Raw genomic sequence first — 16861 nt, forward strand, 5'->3', positions numbered from 1 at the left:
TTGAAAAGGTGCTCTCCATCTCACTAAAAAGGACTGTACTGTATCCCTGTACCTAACTTTGATCATCAAGGAGTAATGCAGGTAGCAGAGTGACTGGTGTACAAAAGAGTGTCTTAGACCTTCCAGCCTTATTCCTACTATAGCACGAGTGGGTTGAGCAACACACAGATCCTCCTAGTGGTTTGGTATTGCCCATAATTTGAAATTATTCTCACATAGCTTCTAGTTGGTAAGTTAAATATACACATATATATACTAGGTTCTTGTTAGGCAAAAATGGGACATTAAACGAACTGTTTTGTGTGACATCACAGAAGTGACTACAATAGATGTAAAGTCCCTGATCAAAGGGTGAAGAAAAAACGCATCCTACTTTGAGGAGTAAATGCTCTGTGTCAGATGGTGCCTCTATTCTTAAACAGTGAAGAATGTTATTTGCCTCCTTTATTTGGTTCAGAGTTAAAATACTAAGGTAATACTTCCTTTTCCTCTACCCAAGTTCTTGCAAAGGCGCTATCACCCAAACACAATAGATACTACTTCACACTACTTCACACTACTTCACCCTACTTCACATTTTTTTTCTTTTGCATGGCCGAAGTTCAGAAAAAGAAAAAAAAAAAGAAAGAAAGAAATCATGTGCTGTGGAGGTTTTTCTTCTCTTTCTTTTCAAACTAGAATTCTTTGCTTTTGGGGAAAGGGAAATTCATGATATTGTGACATATCTTTGATGCTTTTTCAAGGCAATAATTTTTTTAAATGAAGAAGAGTAATAGCTAGCTGGTAGAAACAATAACATTGTGTTTTTCAGTGTGCTTCTTGCTGCTACTGCTTCCTTAATTTTGCTCTTAAAGCAACACTTTACTAGTGATAAGACTGTTTTGTAGTGCATTATGGCAGTATAGTTGCCTGAATCATTGCTACTTAGCCATTCTACCAAAGATGTAAAAATTGGATCTCCCCTTCCTCATTGCCTCCGCTGAAATCCCCAGGTATCTTCTGAAAAACACTTTTACAGGAGCAAAGCATATGGTCTCACAGCCTTCAGCAGCAGGCCTGAATGTCTTCTAAAATTTGCATAGCTCCCTAGTTGTCTTTTAAATTCAATTCCTGATTATCCTCTAAAGTAAATGGACAGGCAGAACCTATACCCCAGAAAAATGCCTTTTCTAGCATATGGTTGGTCTCATGAAGCTCTTTAAAAAAGCAGAAATATCTGTTTTGGTTTTCTTGTCAAAGTGAATTTATGAAGCCAGGGATTGTTGTACTGAGCAGTGACTGGCAGACATTTTGAGTTAGTACATCGGTTTCTGAGCTACTTTAAAGGCTTTTATACCTATTCCTGTATTTCATTAAATATCCATTGTAAAGAAAGGTGGAAGTAACTAACTGTTATGTGGATCCCATTCTCCCACTGATGAAGAAAACTGTAACATCATAAAAGAATGCAAAGTTCTCATCTTGTGAGAGACAAAGCTCTCCAAGAAAGATATAATACTCTTTCCTCTGTGCCTTAGTAATGCTTATGTCTGCAGCTGCAAAACTATATAAAGAAAATTATTTTAACTACAAGTTCTAGCTATGGACTGTAAATATGGTGATTTTATGATGCAGAATCACTGTCCTGAGTAATCAGCATGATACAGTCATCACTGGTGTGAGATATAACATAAAGGAGTGTAACTCTCATTCTTCTTCTGACATAAATCACTTATATTTTGTTGATAATAGCGTACCTGTCCTACAAAAGTTATCTCACATCTCAGCTTGAGGACTCAGCTAAGGACTCCTCAGTAGTGCTTTATTTTCTTGAACAAGAGATGAATAAAAGATCTCACAATTACTGATTTTTAATTATTATTTCTCCAGGGAGGAGGAGGCTATAAAGAGATATATCAGAAATAATTGGGAAAAGTAATCTGCTTTCTTCTTTATTTTATGAAATTGCTTCGCTAGGCATTTTTGGTTTGTTTGTTGTTTTTTTTTACCCTTAAAATTGTCGTCAATATGGTCTTAAAGGAGAGAATATATATGTTTAATTTTAGATAGCTTTACTTTTGCAACCTGGAGACAGTGCCTTATACAGCACATTTTTGCAGGCTGCCATTTTGCCTTAACATAAAAGTATGTCATCACGTTTCATCAGTTTCTGATGAAGTTATACTTTAACTTCATTTTAAATCACAGCTGATTTTCTGCTCTCAAAATTCCCATTTTTGTCCTTTTGGAAAGCTGCTTATATTCCATTATTCACTTCTCACCTTTTAGAGCTTAACTGATAAAGCTAAAAAATTTACATGTGAGTTAATAATTTTTGCAGTGTTCATGAATAAGTAGCAACATAACTCAAGAATACCACTGCATATGGTATGCTTCTACATTAGATGTTGCTCTGGCAGAATGGGCAGTGAGAGCAGAAACAGCACAAAAAGCAAGCCATGGTGGAGGAAGGCAAAGCTGGTTTTAGTCTCTTTTGTATCCTAATATACTCTGAGCAGCATTACATGAAAGGCTGCTCTGGATTTCATCTGCTGCTGTGTGGCTTCCAATAGCTGAAAATGACTGGAGCACTGGATGGTCTAGACATACACAAGAAATTCCTCAGACTTCATTCAGAAATTATGAAGTGGGTCCTTTTTGTTACTCCCTTTCCCTTATACTGCTGATGGCTCCATCCATTCTTCACACTCTTAGCTAAACTGCTACCCAGTACCAGTATCTTTAACATTCAGTCACCCTGTGAGATTCACCTTTGTTCACCTCATCATCTGTATAGTACAACTGCAGACACTCATAACGAATTTAACTTCTGCATTAGAGTTCTTTCCAGTCCAAGCCAGTAGCAAAATTGCCATAAGGAAAATGCCTTGCTTTAATGTAAAACACTTTTCTCCAAATCTCTGTGTGAAGTATAATTACTTTGTACATGTCCTGTTCTCCATAGGATTGCTGGTTATTGTTTTGTGCTAAAGGCACTTTTTTTTTTTTTTTTCATTTCCTAGCCTGCTTTAGTAGCATTTAACTAATAAGCAATGGGAGAGGACAGAATGAACGTCTCTTAAGATATGATAGTTCTCTAACCCTTCCTGCTCCAGCAGGTCAGTCAATTGATTTGCCAGAATGCACTGGGGTTGTCAAGATCCCTTCCCAGCAGCTGGGATTAAGGAAAGTTGTTGAAGGGACTGCTGCTGTGCTGTTCTCACAGCTTCTGTGATTTGAGAGGCCACAAAAAGAATACCAACAAAAAAACAGCCTCAGAGAGCTGCAGAACAGAAAAGGCAGAACAGGACAGAATATTTACAGATTTAATAACAAATTTTACAGAGAGAAGACATGTAGTTGATAATTTCAGTGTGTCTTACTTTTACCATTGGGTTTTCTAGTCTATTTATTTTTTTATTTGCTAGGAGCAGGGGGAGAAATAAGTGCTTTGGCTTAAGCTGTTTTTAAAGTCATCCGAGAGAGTAACGAAAAGGGGAGGCTCCCATCTCCAGACCCAAGCAGATCAAGCAGTTTGACATACCTTCACAAGATTTACCTTCACTCATTTCCTCTAGCTTTTCACAAGTCTGAGGAAAATGACACAGCTTGTTCACACTTAATCACAGTGAATTTCTCTTTCGGGTTAAAAATGAGAAAGAACATCACTTGCATCCCTCAGTGAATTATAGCCATTGTTTTCTATTTCCTGGTGGGTAATTGAAGGTTTTCACAGCTAGAAAAAATTATTTATAGTATCATGAAAAATGGATTAACTTTCCTGAGTGCTTCATTGATGTTTTAGGCATCTACTTTATTCCAATTAAACTTATATAACCTAAAATCAATGAGCTTCTTTATTTTGCAGAATAAATTATAGAGCAAAATAATTGTTTAGCCTCTGTAAACTGCCTTATTTTCACGTTTTATATAGATAATCTGTGCAAGGAACAAAAGAGCACAAAGTGTTATTACATTCAATACAGACAGTAACATTTCCTGTATTCCCAGTGCCTTCAATTGGCTGCACAGAAGCTTTGGGAAAGAACTTAGTAGCTTCCCTGCCAGATTAAAGCTAATAAACTGTTCAACCACTTGCATTGCCTAATAAAAAATGACTCAGAAGACAGCATGGAAGCATGCAGGAGATTTGATATATCTGTCCTCAGAAGTAGGTTTATGCAATTTCCTATTAGTTAGAGAATTTTTCAAACTATACCTCAAGTATTTGTCATAAAATCCATTTCTGTTTTTTTTGTGTACAGTATACAATTTCTCATCTGAAAATAGTAGAATTTGATTTCCAATTCAGATCAGTCCATGTCAATTTATTTCAAGACAATATTTAGCTAAGATAAGTGGATTGTTTAATGGTCACAGGTAAACTAACTTTAGAAAGTACAATGCAATATTTTTATTCATAGAGAAAAAAAAATCAGTCTGGATACTGAACAGAATATGGAGATGGAAAGATCCTCAATTAAATACCACTGACTGGAAATGGTCTCTGTTATCATGTCAGCAATTAGCATCAGTTCTGTTGGGCTAGCTCAGGATGGGATCCAGTATTACTTATTTCAATCTTGTTCAAGTTTTACCACATGGATCTCAAATTCTCCTATTAATGACAAATTGTTATACTATGAACTTGTCCTTGTGTTTGAGCCCGAAATATTTTAAATAAGCAAAGGTTTTAATTCCTTTTTAAAGAATCATGCTTGGGTTATCCTGAATAAACCACTAAATGTGAGAAATCTGAACTAAATCCTGTAAAAATAAAGAAGGCGTTAAGTTGTCATCCTTCAGAAAATACTTAAGAGTCTGCTTGAGGCAGATGGAATAATAATTGAAAAATATTTAAAACAAAAAAAAACCAAACTAGTTTCTTCTAGTCAGTCTTTTCAATTTCAGCTTCAGTTTTCTCTCTAAAATATAAAATATGCTCAAAATCATAAATCGCAATAATATAATGGTAGCCTGCAAAATTCCTTACTAAAAAACAATTACTTTTTCTGGTAGAGCTTTACAACTTCATCTTGCAAACCGATATTAAACTCATAATGATACTATCATTTCAGCGAGAAGATTCCCTCTTGTGTGTATAAGCTTATTTGGTTCAGTGCTCCTTTTCAAAACTCTGCTGGTTTCCTACTTCCAGAAGTATGTAAAATGAGTTTTCCCTGGAAAGATTATACTTTTCTAACATTAAAATTAGCTATCACCACGCTTTCATTGGGTTAGTACTACTGATGTATGTAGCCTAAGTAACATTTTTAAGTTACAAATATATATAATGACTGCATGCCATTTGGCAGATCATCTTTGTTATTTTAGTGGGAATGTATCAATGCATTCCTGAATCTGTAGTTACGGTTTTTCAGTAATTCACTAATTCAGCCTATTCTTTTAAGTTGTTCTAAGCAGGTGCAGTGAAAGGTGAAGTCCAATTTTAAAGTAAAGCAAGCTCACATTTTAGATAAAATACCTGCAGTCTCATTAAGTAAGTTTAAGGCAAGCCTACAATTTCAAATTGTAAACACAAACAAAAAGTAAAAATCTGTTGTCCTTTCTACTTTAAAACTGCTGCAGAGGTGTGTCTTCATGTCTTCAAGCATTTGAGGAAACTTCTTAATCATTGCCAGAGAGCTAATTATTAGCTAAGACAATATATCCACTTTTATATAGCATCTATTATTACTATCTGGTTGTGGCTTGAAATAACATTAAGGGCTTCTAAAGAATATTTCTAAGGACAATTTCATAGAAAGCTCTTTCATAGAAAGTGTAAGTAACAAATGGCTTAATAAATGCTTTCATTGTATGGCTAAAAAATAGAACACATTTTGATAGGCGTAAGTTCTAAAAGTTGTGTTTCATCCCTGCATATATAAATGTGAAATCTGTTATCTTTTCTGAAATTCATTCACTGGTGACAGAAAAGAAAATAATGGAAAATCTTTAGTCAGTTTATATAACTTATTTTATTAAACTGGGAACTATGTTTTTACCTCTGATAAACCACCCTTCTCCTCCCCTTCCCAGCAAAATATATATAAGCAAGACCGATTGCCCAGGTTCAAAGTTCCTTGAATGAAAGACATTTTACCAAGACTTTACCAATGCCTTTGGAAGACATTGCCTTCAGTTTGGATAGCATTTTGTTCTTAAATACCTGGGAAGTGCAGTAATTAAATGAATATGAGTTTTGTAGCAGAGGTACAAGAATATGGTAAACACCGATGATTTTTCCTGCTTCCATGCAATAAGGAGTGCTAGCAGAGTTCAAACAGGACTGAGATTGAAGTGCAACAATTTGCTGAGGTAATCTAAGACACAGCTGATGCTAAAACGAGTGGTGCAATTACCCCTCATAACAAGTTTCAAATCCCAGGCATTCCTTTTCTTTGAACAGGCCAGAAGTGGTGCACATCTGACTCCACAGCAAAAGCCAAACAGGCATAAAACATGTTTTGGATTTGGTTTTGCTCTTTTGGTTGTTTTTTATAAGGGATAGCTTTGTTACCATGTATCTCCCTATTTCTTTGGCTCTTCAGGTAAGCAAAGAAACTGCCTGGGACAGCCAAAGGTAGGGCTCAGCTGTATCTCCTGCCTATCTTAGACTTTATATTTTATACGTGTTTAGTTCTCATGTTATATTTACATGATAAAATTGTCTTTTAAAATTAGTGTTTGTAGAATAGGTATCCCTTTGTGGTCTCATAAATCCTTTGTCCCCATCTTTTCCTGTGTCAAGCAATATAAACTATACTGCCTGCCAAATTTTTCTTTTTATTTTTTTTCCAATCAAAGCTGTATTTTACTTACATAAAAATGTGCTGAAAAACATATCCCCTCCATTGCCTCAGACCAAATTTGCTCTCTGGCTTCAGACCTCATGTGCTGAGTTACATTTTATGGCAATTTTTTATGGGCTAGTTATAAATCTTTGTGATTTACAATGAAAATACTAGTGGGTCAGGAAATATTGGCCATACCAAAGATCAGCAGAATTAAGACAACAAGAAGATTGAAAATGCTAATCACTCAGCCTCCAGTAGAATACATTTCAAAGTGGAGTGTGCTATCTCTACATTATAGACACATTGTCAATGTATTTTTTTCCTTCATTTCACTTTAGATAGTCTAATTTGATAATAGAAATTCATTATTTCATTTCATCTCTGTATTATCAGTAAAATTGCATGAAGCCTGTATAGTGTTTTGTGGAATACATATCCAAGGGGAAATGTCAACATGATTTGAAATGCAATAAATATTTAACAGTGAGATATTCCATATCATCAAAGTGATATGCAATGTATAAATTTACATTTTTGAATTGCATTTTTTAGTAAGATGCTTTATGCTAAATCAGTAACAGATTTAGGGGTTGATTTTTTTTAACAAGTTGTCTGATAAAATCTGTGTTTTGACCAGGCATTTATTTTGGCTGTAATAAAAATGCAACAAAAACATTCTGAGGAAGGGAAAAGTGAACCATGAGCTACCAAATTGGTAAATCAAGATGATAACACTGCATACATAGCTACCTATTTCTACTCTGGTAGCCGTAATTTTTCAAGGATGTAAAAGAAAAAGTAAATTATGCTCTCAAACTATGCACAGAGATCAACAATCAGTTGACTCTCATAATGACTTGCTACTCTACACAGGAATCAAAGACAGCAAAGTGTGTGGCTCTACCTACTTAAATGACAGCAGATATCATTATTTGAGACAAATTGACTGAATCCAAGCAATTTCATCTATCTTGCATGTTTGTTTCTTTTTTTTTTTACTAGCTTTGTATTTTTTTCTACTTTTCAGTTATTCCAGGAGCAGGGTAATTTTATTATTTTTCCTTTTGTTGCTTTATTATATCCCCATGATGCAAAGCACTATAAAGACTAAAATAATTTTGTTACTAGAGTTTTCCTTAGCTGTTATCTCTTCCCCCTACTTTAGCCTTTCCCATATGCACTTAGGATCAGAGCATTCATTTCTGCTTATTTCTTGCATTTTCCTATCATAATTTGTCAACATTCTCATCCAATTCTAATATTCCTTGAAGAGAAAGAGATCGTCACTTGCAGGAATTTCCATTTTCTTTTTCTTTCCTTAATATTACCAACACAGAATGTCTCAATTTCCTGAAGTTTATGTTTAAAAAGTTCATTACCTCAAGCTTGAATAGGAAAATGAAATTATTTACATTTTGTATAAAAATGCTTAGTCTCTGTTTACATCTTTGGTAAATGAAATAATTTTACTTTACTTTGGATAAGTGAAGTTCAAGAACAGAGTTATTAGTTTTGTAATAAGTCTTAATTTTGCAAATTATGTGGACGTGTTTTATATTAGTTTCTGGTTGACCGAGTCTGTGGTTGAAAGGATAAATTAGGCCGGAACTGCTAACCACTTTGTACAAGGTACTAAGCCTTTTCAGGTAGCTTTGTTACAGCACTCATTAAAGATTTTATTTAAAGTCTTAATTCAGTTGGTGATATTTTGATATGTTTCTGTATTAAACTGCACACATTTTATCTCAAAAGCTTTTCTTCAGGGTCATAGCAGGGGGGTTGGAACTAGATGATCTTAATGTCCTTTCCAACCCTAACTATTCTATAATGCCTGTATCTTTCATTATAAAACAAAATCCTTGACTGCAGTCATTTCTCTAACATAGACAAATTGTATCACCTGTTTAATGATTCACAGAAAACCGTGACTCTCCAAATACTGTGTGCCAGTCAGGAAGAACAGCTGAATGTTTTCTTTAACTGATTTAAAACAAAGTAATTTTTTTTTCTTTCACAAAGCAAACTGGCTGAAAATACGGTATCGCACCGTATCACAGAAAAGTTTGGGTTAGAGTATGGGTTTGGAATTGATTCATCCCTCCTGCTTGCTTACTGCAGGGCTAGCACAGATCAAGGTTTCCTGATAAAGACTTTAAATATCAATAAGCTAAAAATTGAAAGTATCATTAAAAAAAAAAATAAAAGAAGAAAATCACTTCTGTAGGATCTGTAAAACCGCATTCAGAAACTCTTCTTTCTGGAGTTTTCATCTGAAAAAAAATCTCTTTGTTTTGAAGCAAAGTTGGACCTTTGCCTAATTTTATGTTAAGTGAGAACATGATTACACCTCCCTCAGTTGTGTTGGCATAGTTGAGGAGATGAACTCAGAACAGAGGCAGAAAGGATGCTGGTTTCATACTGCAACATTAGCACAAGTGTAAACTGCTGTAAAGTTCAAATCAGTTAATCTCTGTAAGGACCACTGCAGCCTGTATATTGAAGACAACATACGAAAGCTAGCTAAAATCTTATTGTCTTTATCTGCATGTTGGCTCAGAGTACAGAACTAAAAAAAAGAAAAAAATCACTACTCTAGTTAGATGCTTTCTTTTATTTAGTCTCTCTGTACTTCAGGCATGCAGGTATGCAATTATGTTACAAATGGAAGAGCACAAGTCAAAGAAATCTAATATGTAGAATAGATTATTTTTCCCACGAGTGTCATATTTTGGGTGCAGAAATGCACACAGAAAGGGGAAAGACTATTGGGTAGTATTAGATTGTGCAAGTAGCTTCCTTTTTCATTTCCTTGGTGGAGATGTTAGGTAGCAAGTGTTTATATATGTCTCCTTTCTTTATAAGCACACAGAGGCATAGGAAGATGGTACTATGAATAAAAAGATGCATTACTAGAAAAACTCCCCAATAAATACTCAGTTAAAAGTAGAGGGCAAGTTAAATATACTCATCATTGAGAAAGATGTGGTTGATGTTCTGATATTTCTACCACAGGAGCTACATCAACTTCTGATAGCTTAAATAGGTAATACAAACATTAAATGCAATAGGAGAGAAAGTATTTAAAAACACTATCTGGAAGCACCCAGCTGCAATGAAACCAACCTGACCTTGAGTCAGTACATTAGTTTTAGTTATGTGATCCAAGATACTGCTCTTAAAACACTTGTTGTTTTACACAGGGGTACAGATGAAATAATGCCCTTTTTTTTTTTGTTGGGTTTGTTTTTCTTTGTACATAATATTTACAAGAAATTCACATTGTTCATAAGTACACAAACAACTCTCACTATTGGAGTGGTGTAAGAACATACTTTTTCTTTACTTAAAAATATTAACATGTAAACGTACTCTTCATAAGACTCCAGCATTCTTGTGCCAAAATTGTAATGTTGAGAACTTTTTTCCGTAAGACTCAAAAATTTGACATGTTGTAAATTTACTGGTTTAAAATTGACAATCCTGCAATCTTATGCACATATAAAATTTCTTATTTTCTAGAGGAGAACTTTATGACAATGCCCAAAACTTTCAAGTTAAATAATAGCATTTCAATTCTGAAAAGTGATAGGCTTCTGAAACAAGTATATTCCCCTTAGATACTTACTAATCTTGATGCTGGCCAAAAAAAACCCTCAAAATTATTATTTTAATTTCAAATTCTAAAGAAAATTAAGGTGCTTTTAACTGAGAATAAAATTAAATATTTTAAAATGCTAGCAGCTTTGGGTTTTGATTTGTTTTGTTTTTTTTTTGCAGTCACTCTCAATATATTTCCTATATATTTTATCATCAGTTTATTTTTTTATTCAACGTTATTTCTAATTAATAAACTAAACAATCTTTTAAAAAAATGTTTCCTGATATTCATTTTCCCTTCAGAAAGATAAATATTTAATTAAACGGAATCCAAAATTATTTTAGAAAGTATAAAATTTGGAGCCCACCCATGCTCCCTGGAGTTTTAATTCCAACTGTAGCCAAATTGAAGGGAAAGCTTGTATTTCTTTATTTAAAACTGAAAGAGACCCACAGTTCCATGTGCAATAAGTACATAGAAATCAATATGCTGTAATGTAGTTTATACTATTTTTCAGTTTCCATCTGTTTCCTTCCATTGCATCTTTTTTGAGTGACAGCATAATTGCTGTAGCAATTAATGCCCTTCCAATCCAACTGCATCATTACTGCAAAATAAATGTTTTGCTTTATAGCAGTTTGTCCTGCTATGAAACTTTGCTTTAGTTATTCCAATCATCTAACAGCAGAAAAGGAAAAGCTGCTTTGTCATCAACAGCTTAATAGAAGACACTGTATATTCAATATGGAGAGCTGGCAGAATTTTAACCAGTATCAATTCAAAAATAGGATAACAGCAATCATTTATTTTCTGCCTTAAATGAAAATATCTTTTCTGGATGAAATAATAGACACTTAACTGATTTGAGATTGTAGTAAGGGTTTGTTTTTTTTTGAGGAACATTTTCTTTACCCAGAGTAAAATGTGGACTCTCTTTCTTTGCAACAAAAGCCCTTAGAAGATAAAAGCTTCCATCTGAAATAAGCAGTCATAGTAATTTAGTTTATTGCAGTTAGTTTTAAATTTTCCCTAGTGGGCTTTAGGTGCATAGCTTCAGTATATTTCCCATTTTGTCCTGTGCCTTAACAAAAATGCTGCAAAGATTGTTAGAGGTTGAAGCACTTTAAGACATTCTTTCCCGTCAAAACCATACCCTCAGTGTAATCTTTTTGGCCTCCTTTAGTATAAACAGGCACTTTCACTGATGCTAGGAAAGTCCTTGGAGAACATAAATCTAGATTAAAGGCTAGTACTATTTTTGTGAACTTTTCTGGCTGAAAGGATGCATTTATTCTCCGGTGAGAATTGCATGAGGAAACAGCGTACAACTAACCCCTTCTTACTAGCATTTCATTCCTGAAACATCTGTTAGCTAATTGGGTTTTTTCCACCTCCTTGCACCATCCTTTGTAGATAAAATCCTATCGTCTCTGTTTCACTGATTTTCAGACTGTTCTGTTTATTTTGAACAACAGAACTTTCCAATGAATATTTCCAAAAAGAAAAGATTGCTTTACAATAGAACCAGTGATTCACTTTATTTGGTTTTCGCTTGTACTGATTGATTCATAGAAATTTTCTTTTGAACAACTGTGGTTTTCTATAACATTTATAGAAACATCTATTGCAATCACAGTGCTCTTGTCCTCATGAAATCTGAGAGCACTCCCAAGTACAAAACATAATACTAATAAAGATATCAATTTGGCTTTAATTTAATGGCTTTGATTTCTGCTCAGAATCTTAGGAATGTAAATGCAAAATCATATTTTCAAAAATAAATTTATTATTATTACCTAAAAAAAGTAAAACTGTATTGGAAGCCCATAATGTTGGGTTTTCTTGCGAAGTCATCTGTTCAGAGGTTAAGAAATCCCAGATGAAAGCTTGCTGTGCAGCTGCAAAAGTCCGGTTATTTTACCTAGTGACTATGTAATATGAGGTATTTTCAAGATCTGCAACTGAAGCTGAAACACAGGAGTCTCTGGTTCTATTAATTTTTAATTACTGAACTGCAAAACCTATGCACTTATATTAGATCTTGCATTAGAAAATGCTTCGTCACAGATTTTCAAAAGTGATCCTGCATCAGAGAAGTGAGTATTCTGCTGGCAATAGCATTCACCTGCATTTGGTTGCATATTGCTCACAGGTCATCATTCCCCAAACAAACGTTCTCTACCAAAGCCAGTCTGACAAAAACCCTGCCATCTCTTACACTTGGCTGCTCCTTATCTGTGCCAGTTCAACTGCTTGTAGGGCTTTTGCAAACCAGATGACCAAAGTGCGTCAACCTTTCAGCTGCAATGGCACAACTGAGGGACAGTGAACAGTAGTGTTGGTAGAGAGAAGAAAGGGAACATTTTCAGCTGATTTTTTTTCTGTTACAGAAAGTGTAATGTTGAACTGTACCCACAGGCAGAGAGGAATTTTAACACAGGCCCTGTACATCAGAGATGAGTGTTCTAACCAAAGAACAGCAGATGAGTGTCTTGAATTCTTGCGTTGGAAATGAAAAGCATGACCTTCTTTTTCATTTGCAAAAGAAAAAGGTTTGACACCTGTCTTCTGGTTAAGAATTTTAATTTTGAATGAAAACCAGAAAAAAATGCTTCCCAGTGAGCAGCAGTCAGGGAGCTTTTAAAGCTTATTCCTGGATCTCTTCTTTTTTTTCTTTTTTTTTTTTTTTTCCTTTCATTTAGCTGAGTACTGCAAGTTTTCTCATAGAAATTGTGATCGATTTACTTGTACGTTCATCCATCACTGCTGTTACTAGGAAACCATTGGGTTTTTTTCCTCTAAAGAATTGTTAAAAATAAGCACCATGCCATGAAATAAGATCCTTGTGTATAATGCCTCTGCTTCCAACATAATTAAGATCAGGAAAAATCTAATTTTGGTGTAATTTGCCAGTTTGCATTAAATTATCTTGCTGGATCATTCATACCTAATTGCTTTGGACTACAGCTTCATCGCATTCTATGATCCAGAGAGTAAATTTAAATAAGGAAAGGCATTTCCTGTGCAAGCCACAGGAAAAAAGACTCTCCCGGTCCTGTTGGTGTCTTCAGGTCATGAAGTGTGTGTTAATCAAATTCATCTTATGCCAACATCAGAAGAACTGTAGAGAAGAGTTGGTCTTGTATTCTTGAAAGCAACTGTGGTACCAAAGTGCTGCAAGATCCATGAACAGCATTCTTCTTTTCTCTTAACCTTTTAAGACCCAAATGGGGCACAGAAAATACTATTGAAGGAGGAAGCTTAGAAAACAGTGGAACTCAAATTCTACTCTAAAATCTTCTCCTGTTGAAACTTGAATTTCAAAATTCTTACTGCTGACATAAAGTGTAATTATGGAAACACTGCAGTACCCAAGACTCTATAAGGCAGATCAGTATGAGTATTAAAATAATATTTAGTATTCAAATAAAAGAATTTATTATAATTTAGAGTTTCCAGTATGGGATATATATACCAAATAAAATAAAAAAAAAAGCTGAACAAACCTCTAAATTTTGGACATTTACTACTTAGAAGTCTTAGGCCAACTCAGAACCATTGGACTATTTAATTATTTTACCACCGTTGTTTTTTTATTAATTTTATTTAAATACATTAATATAGTTCATTCTTTTAAAAACAATATAAGTTGAAAGTAAACATATTGAAAGAGCCATTCTTTCCTAAACTTGCAAATTCTCTGTTACCCATAGCTTTGTCATTTCATTTGAACTGATGTCCTCTACTCATTTTCTGATTATTTCCATAGATGGATGTCACAGTTTGGCTTGAGCCAAGGTGTCTTTGAACTTTAGGGTCTGTTGAGCATGTCTTATTGGATCTAATTATTATATAATGTAGCAGTCAGGGAAAAATCCACTTATTTTCATTAATCCTTTTGGTTAGAGAATAGCTAATATCAGCCCTGTTGTAAGATTTAGCAGCTAGAAATAGTCATTAGAACAGTAAGGACGTGGTAGCAGCTGAGGCATGCATACAGGAAACAGAAGACTTGAATATAATTTCCTTTTTATCCTAAATGGGATTAAATTAATTCATTGGGTTTTTTTTCTCTCTTGGTGCCAGTATTGCTCTCTCTTCTTCAGGGGAATAATGATTATTTATTTTCATGAAGCTGTCAGTAACATTTTATAGCCAAACTTTTCCAAATGCATGCTGGGACAGTTTTGCCAAATCTGGTGAACATCATTCTTAGTTCCAGCACTACTCGAGTAGTCTAGAAAGCTGCCAGCTGTTTTGGAACATTTCACCGTGAGCCTAGTGCTTCAGTGTTTGAGCATATATTCTATCCCTTAATATATCTGTGGTTGAAGGAGAAATATGGTTTTGCATTCCTACATATAATACATCTATTAAAGACATGTTTAAAAGCATATATCCAATACCATTTTAAATAAGGCTTCAATATGCATTGCCAAAAAATGGAGAATATATGTTGCATGAAGATATGAACTTTGGAAATGAACTTTGTGATACTAATTAAATGCCAATTTCAAAAGGGAATTTAGAGGTAGGAAAATGATCAGGTTACAGAACTGGGTCATAGGAGTCATCTTCTGAGTTTGGTCATTGGCTTTTCATGGTTTCCCATCTTGCTGGCTGCGACTGAACAAGCCGTGGTTATATGAGATTCATAAGCCCATCTAAGAAAACACTTCACACATACTCTTCCCAGCTAGTATTCTGCCACATGGGCTATATCCCACCTCCAGTTCATTTTGAAATTACGATGATGCTGTGTTTGCCTGACAAGCTGGCATCCTATTCAAAGACAGTAAGTATATTTAACGGCATTTGTGTGACAAATCCCTTTGAAACTGCTGGCATTACTTCCACTACTTAAGCAGTGCTTCAGATAAAAAAGATGTGCATTAGTGTGCATTTATCAGCTCTAACTGAGAAACATAACTGAGATTTAGAGTAGCAAATATAAGAGATATTATTGATATTATGCAATTTAAAAAAAAAAAAAAAAAAAAACAACAAAAATGGCCAATATGGCACGTCTCCTCTCCAGGTACCCTGGCACCATGGGGCAGTATGAAGCCAGCCTATCGAAGTCCGTGTAAATGGTGAAAGCAAATTAAATGAAAGACGAGTTACATCTTTTGTGTCCATGTCCCCTTTACCACAGGTCACAACCTCAGCTCAGCGAAGGTGTCCCGGGCGCAGACATTTCCCAGCTACCAGGAGGAGCAGGGTGAGGAGCACCAGCAGTCCCTCTCACTGGCCAGCAGCTACGCCTTCGGCTATGGCTCAGGCCTGGTACAATGACAGCTGGGAGCAGCCGCCGGAGAGAAACAGTCAAGCCTGGAGCCTGCGGCCAGAGCTGGGGAGCCGCTGGCCCTCTCCACTCCCACTCTTTGCCGTGAAAACTGATGCCTACGAGCTCCAGCCGGGTCACCGCCAATGCGGAAACCCGGAGAGGCCGCTTCCCCGAAGCAGAGGCTAAGTCTTTATTTATTTATTTTGCCTTTTGTCAAGAAAGGAGGGGGGCTGTGGGGGAGGGGCGGGAGGGGATGCTTTCGTGTTGTGAGAAATTGGTGGAAACAAATGAAACTGTGTTGATGTGAAGGTTTCTGCATGACTGGAGAAGGGCTGTTCTAGGGCTCCATTGCGATGGTGCATTTGACACCAGAGCCTTCCTTCCTGCCTCCACCATCAGGCTGTCCCGTCTTAAGCTGTAATATCTTTAGGTCCCACTGATTCCCACTGCAGTCATTGAAGTGTCACCTACTGGAGAGACAGCATCTGTGCTGCAGGGGTCACCTTCAGATCCAAGCGAGTTTGCTCAGTACCCTAGAGGATGGTTGGGTGGTTTTTGAGCCAGACACCGACAGGTACTGGAGTAGCAGGCTAACATGGTTTGTCGGAATAGAGTTTGACATATTAAGGTAAGGTTATTGCCTGATACAGCTCTAATCTTAAATTCCCAGGGCACAAATTCATCCCTTACTAATACACGCATAATTCTCACAGCCCCCCTGACAGCTGTGAATGTCCCTATCAGCAGCAGAGTCTCACCCTCAGAATTGCTGCAAAGTCGTCTTATTTTCAAACTATTTAGGTAACCATGCCTGCAAGCCTAACTTTAAAAAGTGGGAAAACTGTTCTTCAGACAACTATAAGTGGGACACACCCCCAGCTCGTGACTGCTTGTGCCATGGCTGGGCCAGATATGGTAGAGCTCTGGTCTTGTCTTTCTTATCAGCGTTACTTTGATTTCCTCTGTTTCCTTCTCAGATTTCTGTTTTAGATGCACATTGTATCTTGTATGATCATGTGTCAAGCCTTGATTTACTTTGACAAGGAGGTTGAGTACCTCTCAGTGGAAATTTTCTGTCTTTCGAAGACATCTTTAAAACATGAACTGTGGTAGGTGTGTTTGTAATCAGTAAAATGACGGAATAAGTTGGAAGGCATACCTGTATGTAGGGAACAAGTTTTATCTATTCTGATCATT

At 35.7% G+C, this 16861-nt stretch overlaps 1 protein-coding gene across 1 annotated transcript in view; it reads left to right on the plus strand.

Moving 5' to 3' along the window:
* Positions 1-15870, plus strand: part of DOK6 (docking protein 6) — a 244715-nt gene extending 228845 nt beyond the window's left edge. The window contains exon 8 of the mRNA XM_062633085.1: positions 15533-15870. Within this exon, the coding sequence (XP_062489069.1) occupies positions 15533-15672 (140 nt within the window). The 3' untranslated portion in view covers positions 15673-15870. The remainder of the gene's footprint in view (positions 1-15532) is intronic.
* The last annotated feature ends 991 nt before the right edge of the window (positions 15871-16861 follow it).

Source organism: Pezoporus occidentalis, unplaced genomic scaffold (assembly GCF_034315485.1).
Source record: "Pezoporus occidentalis ecotype Australia unplaced genomic scaffold, CSIRO_AGI_Poc_V1 ctg4, whole genome shotgun sequence".
NCBI classification, from domain to species: domain Eukaryota; kingdom Metazoa; phylum Chordata; class Aves; order Psittaciformes; family Psittacidae; genus Pezoporus; species Pezoporus occidentalis.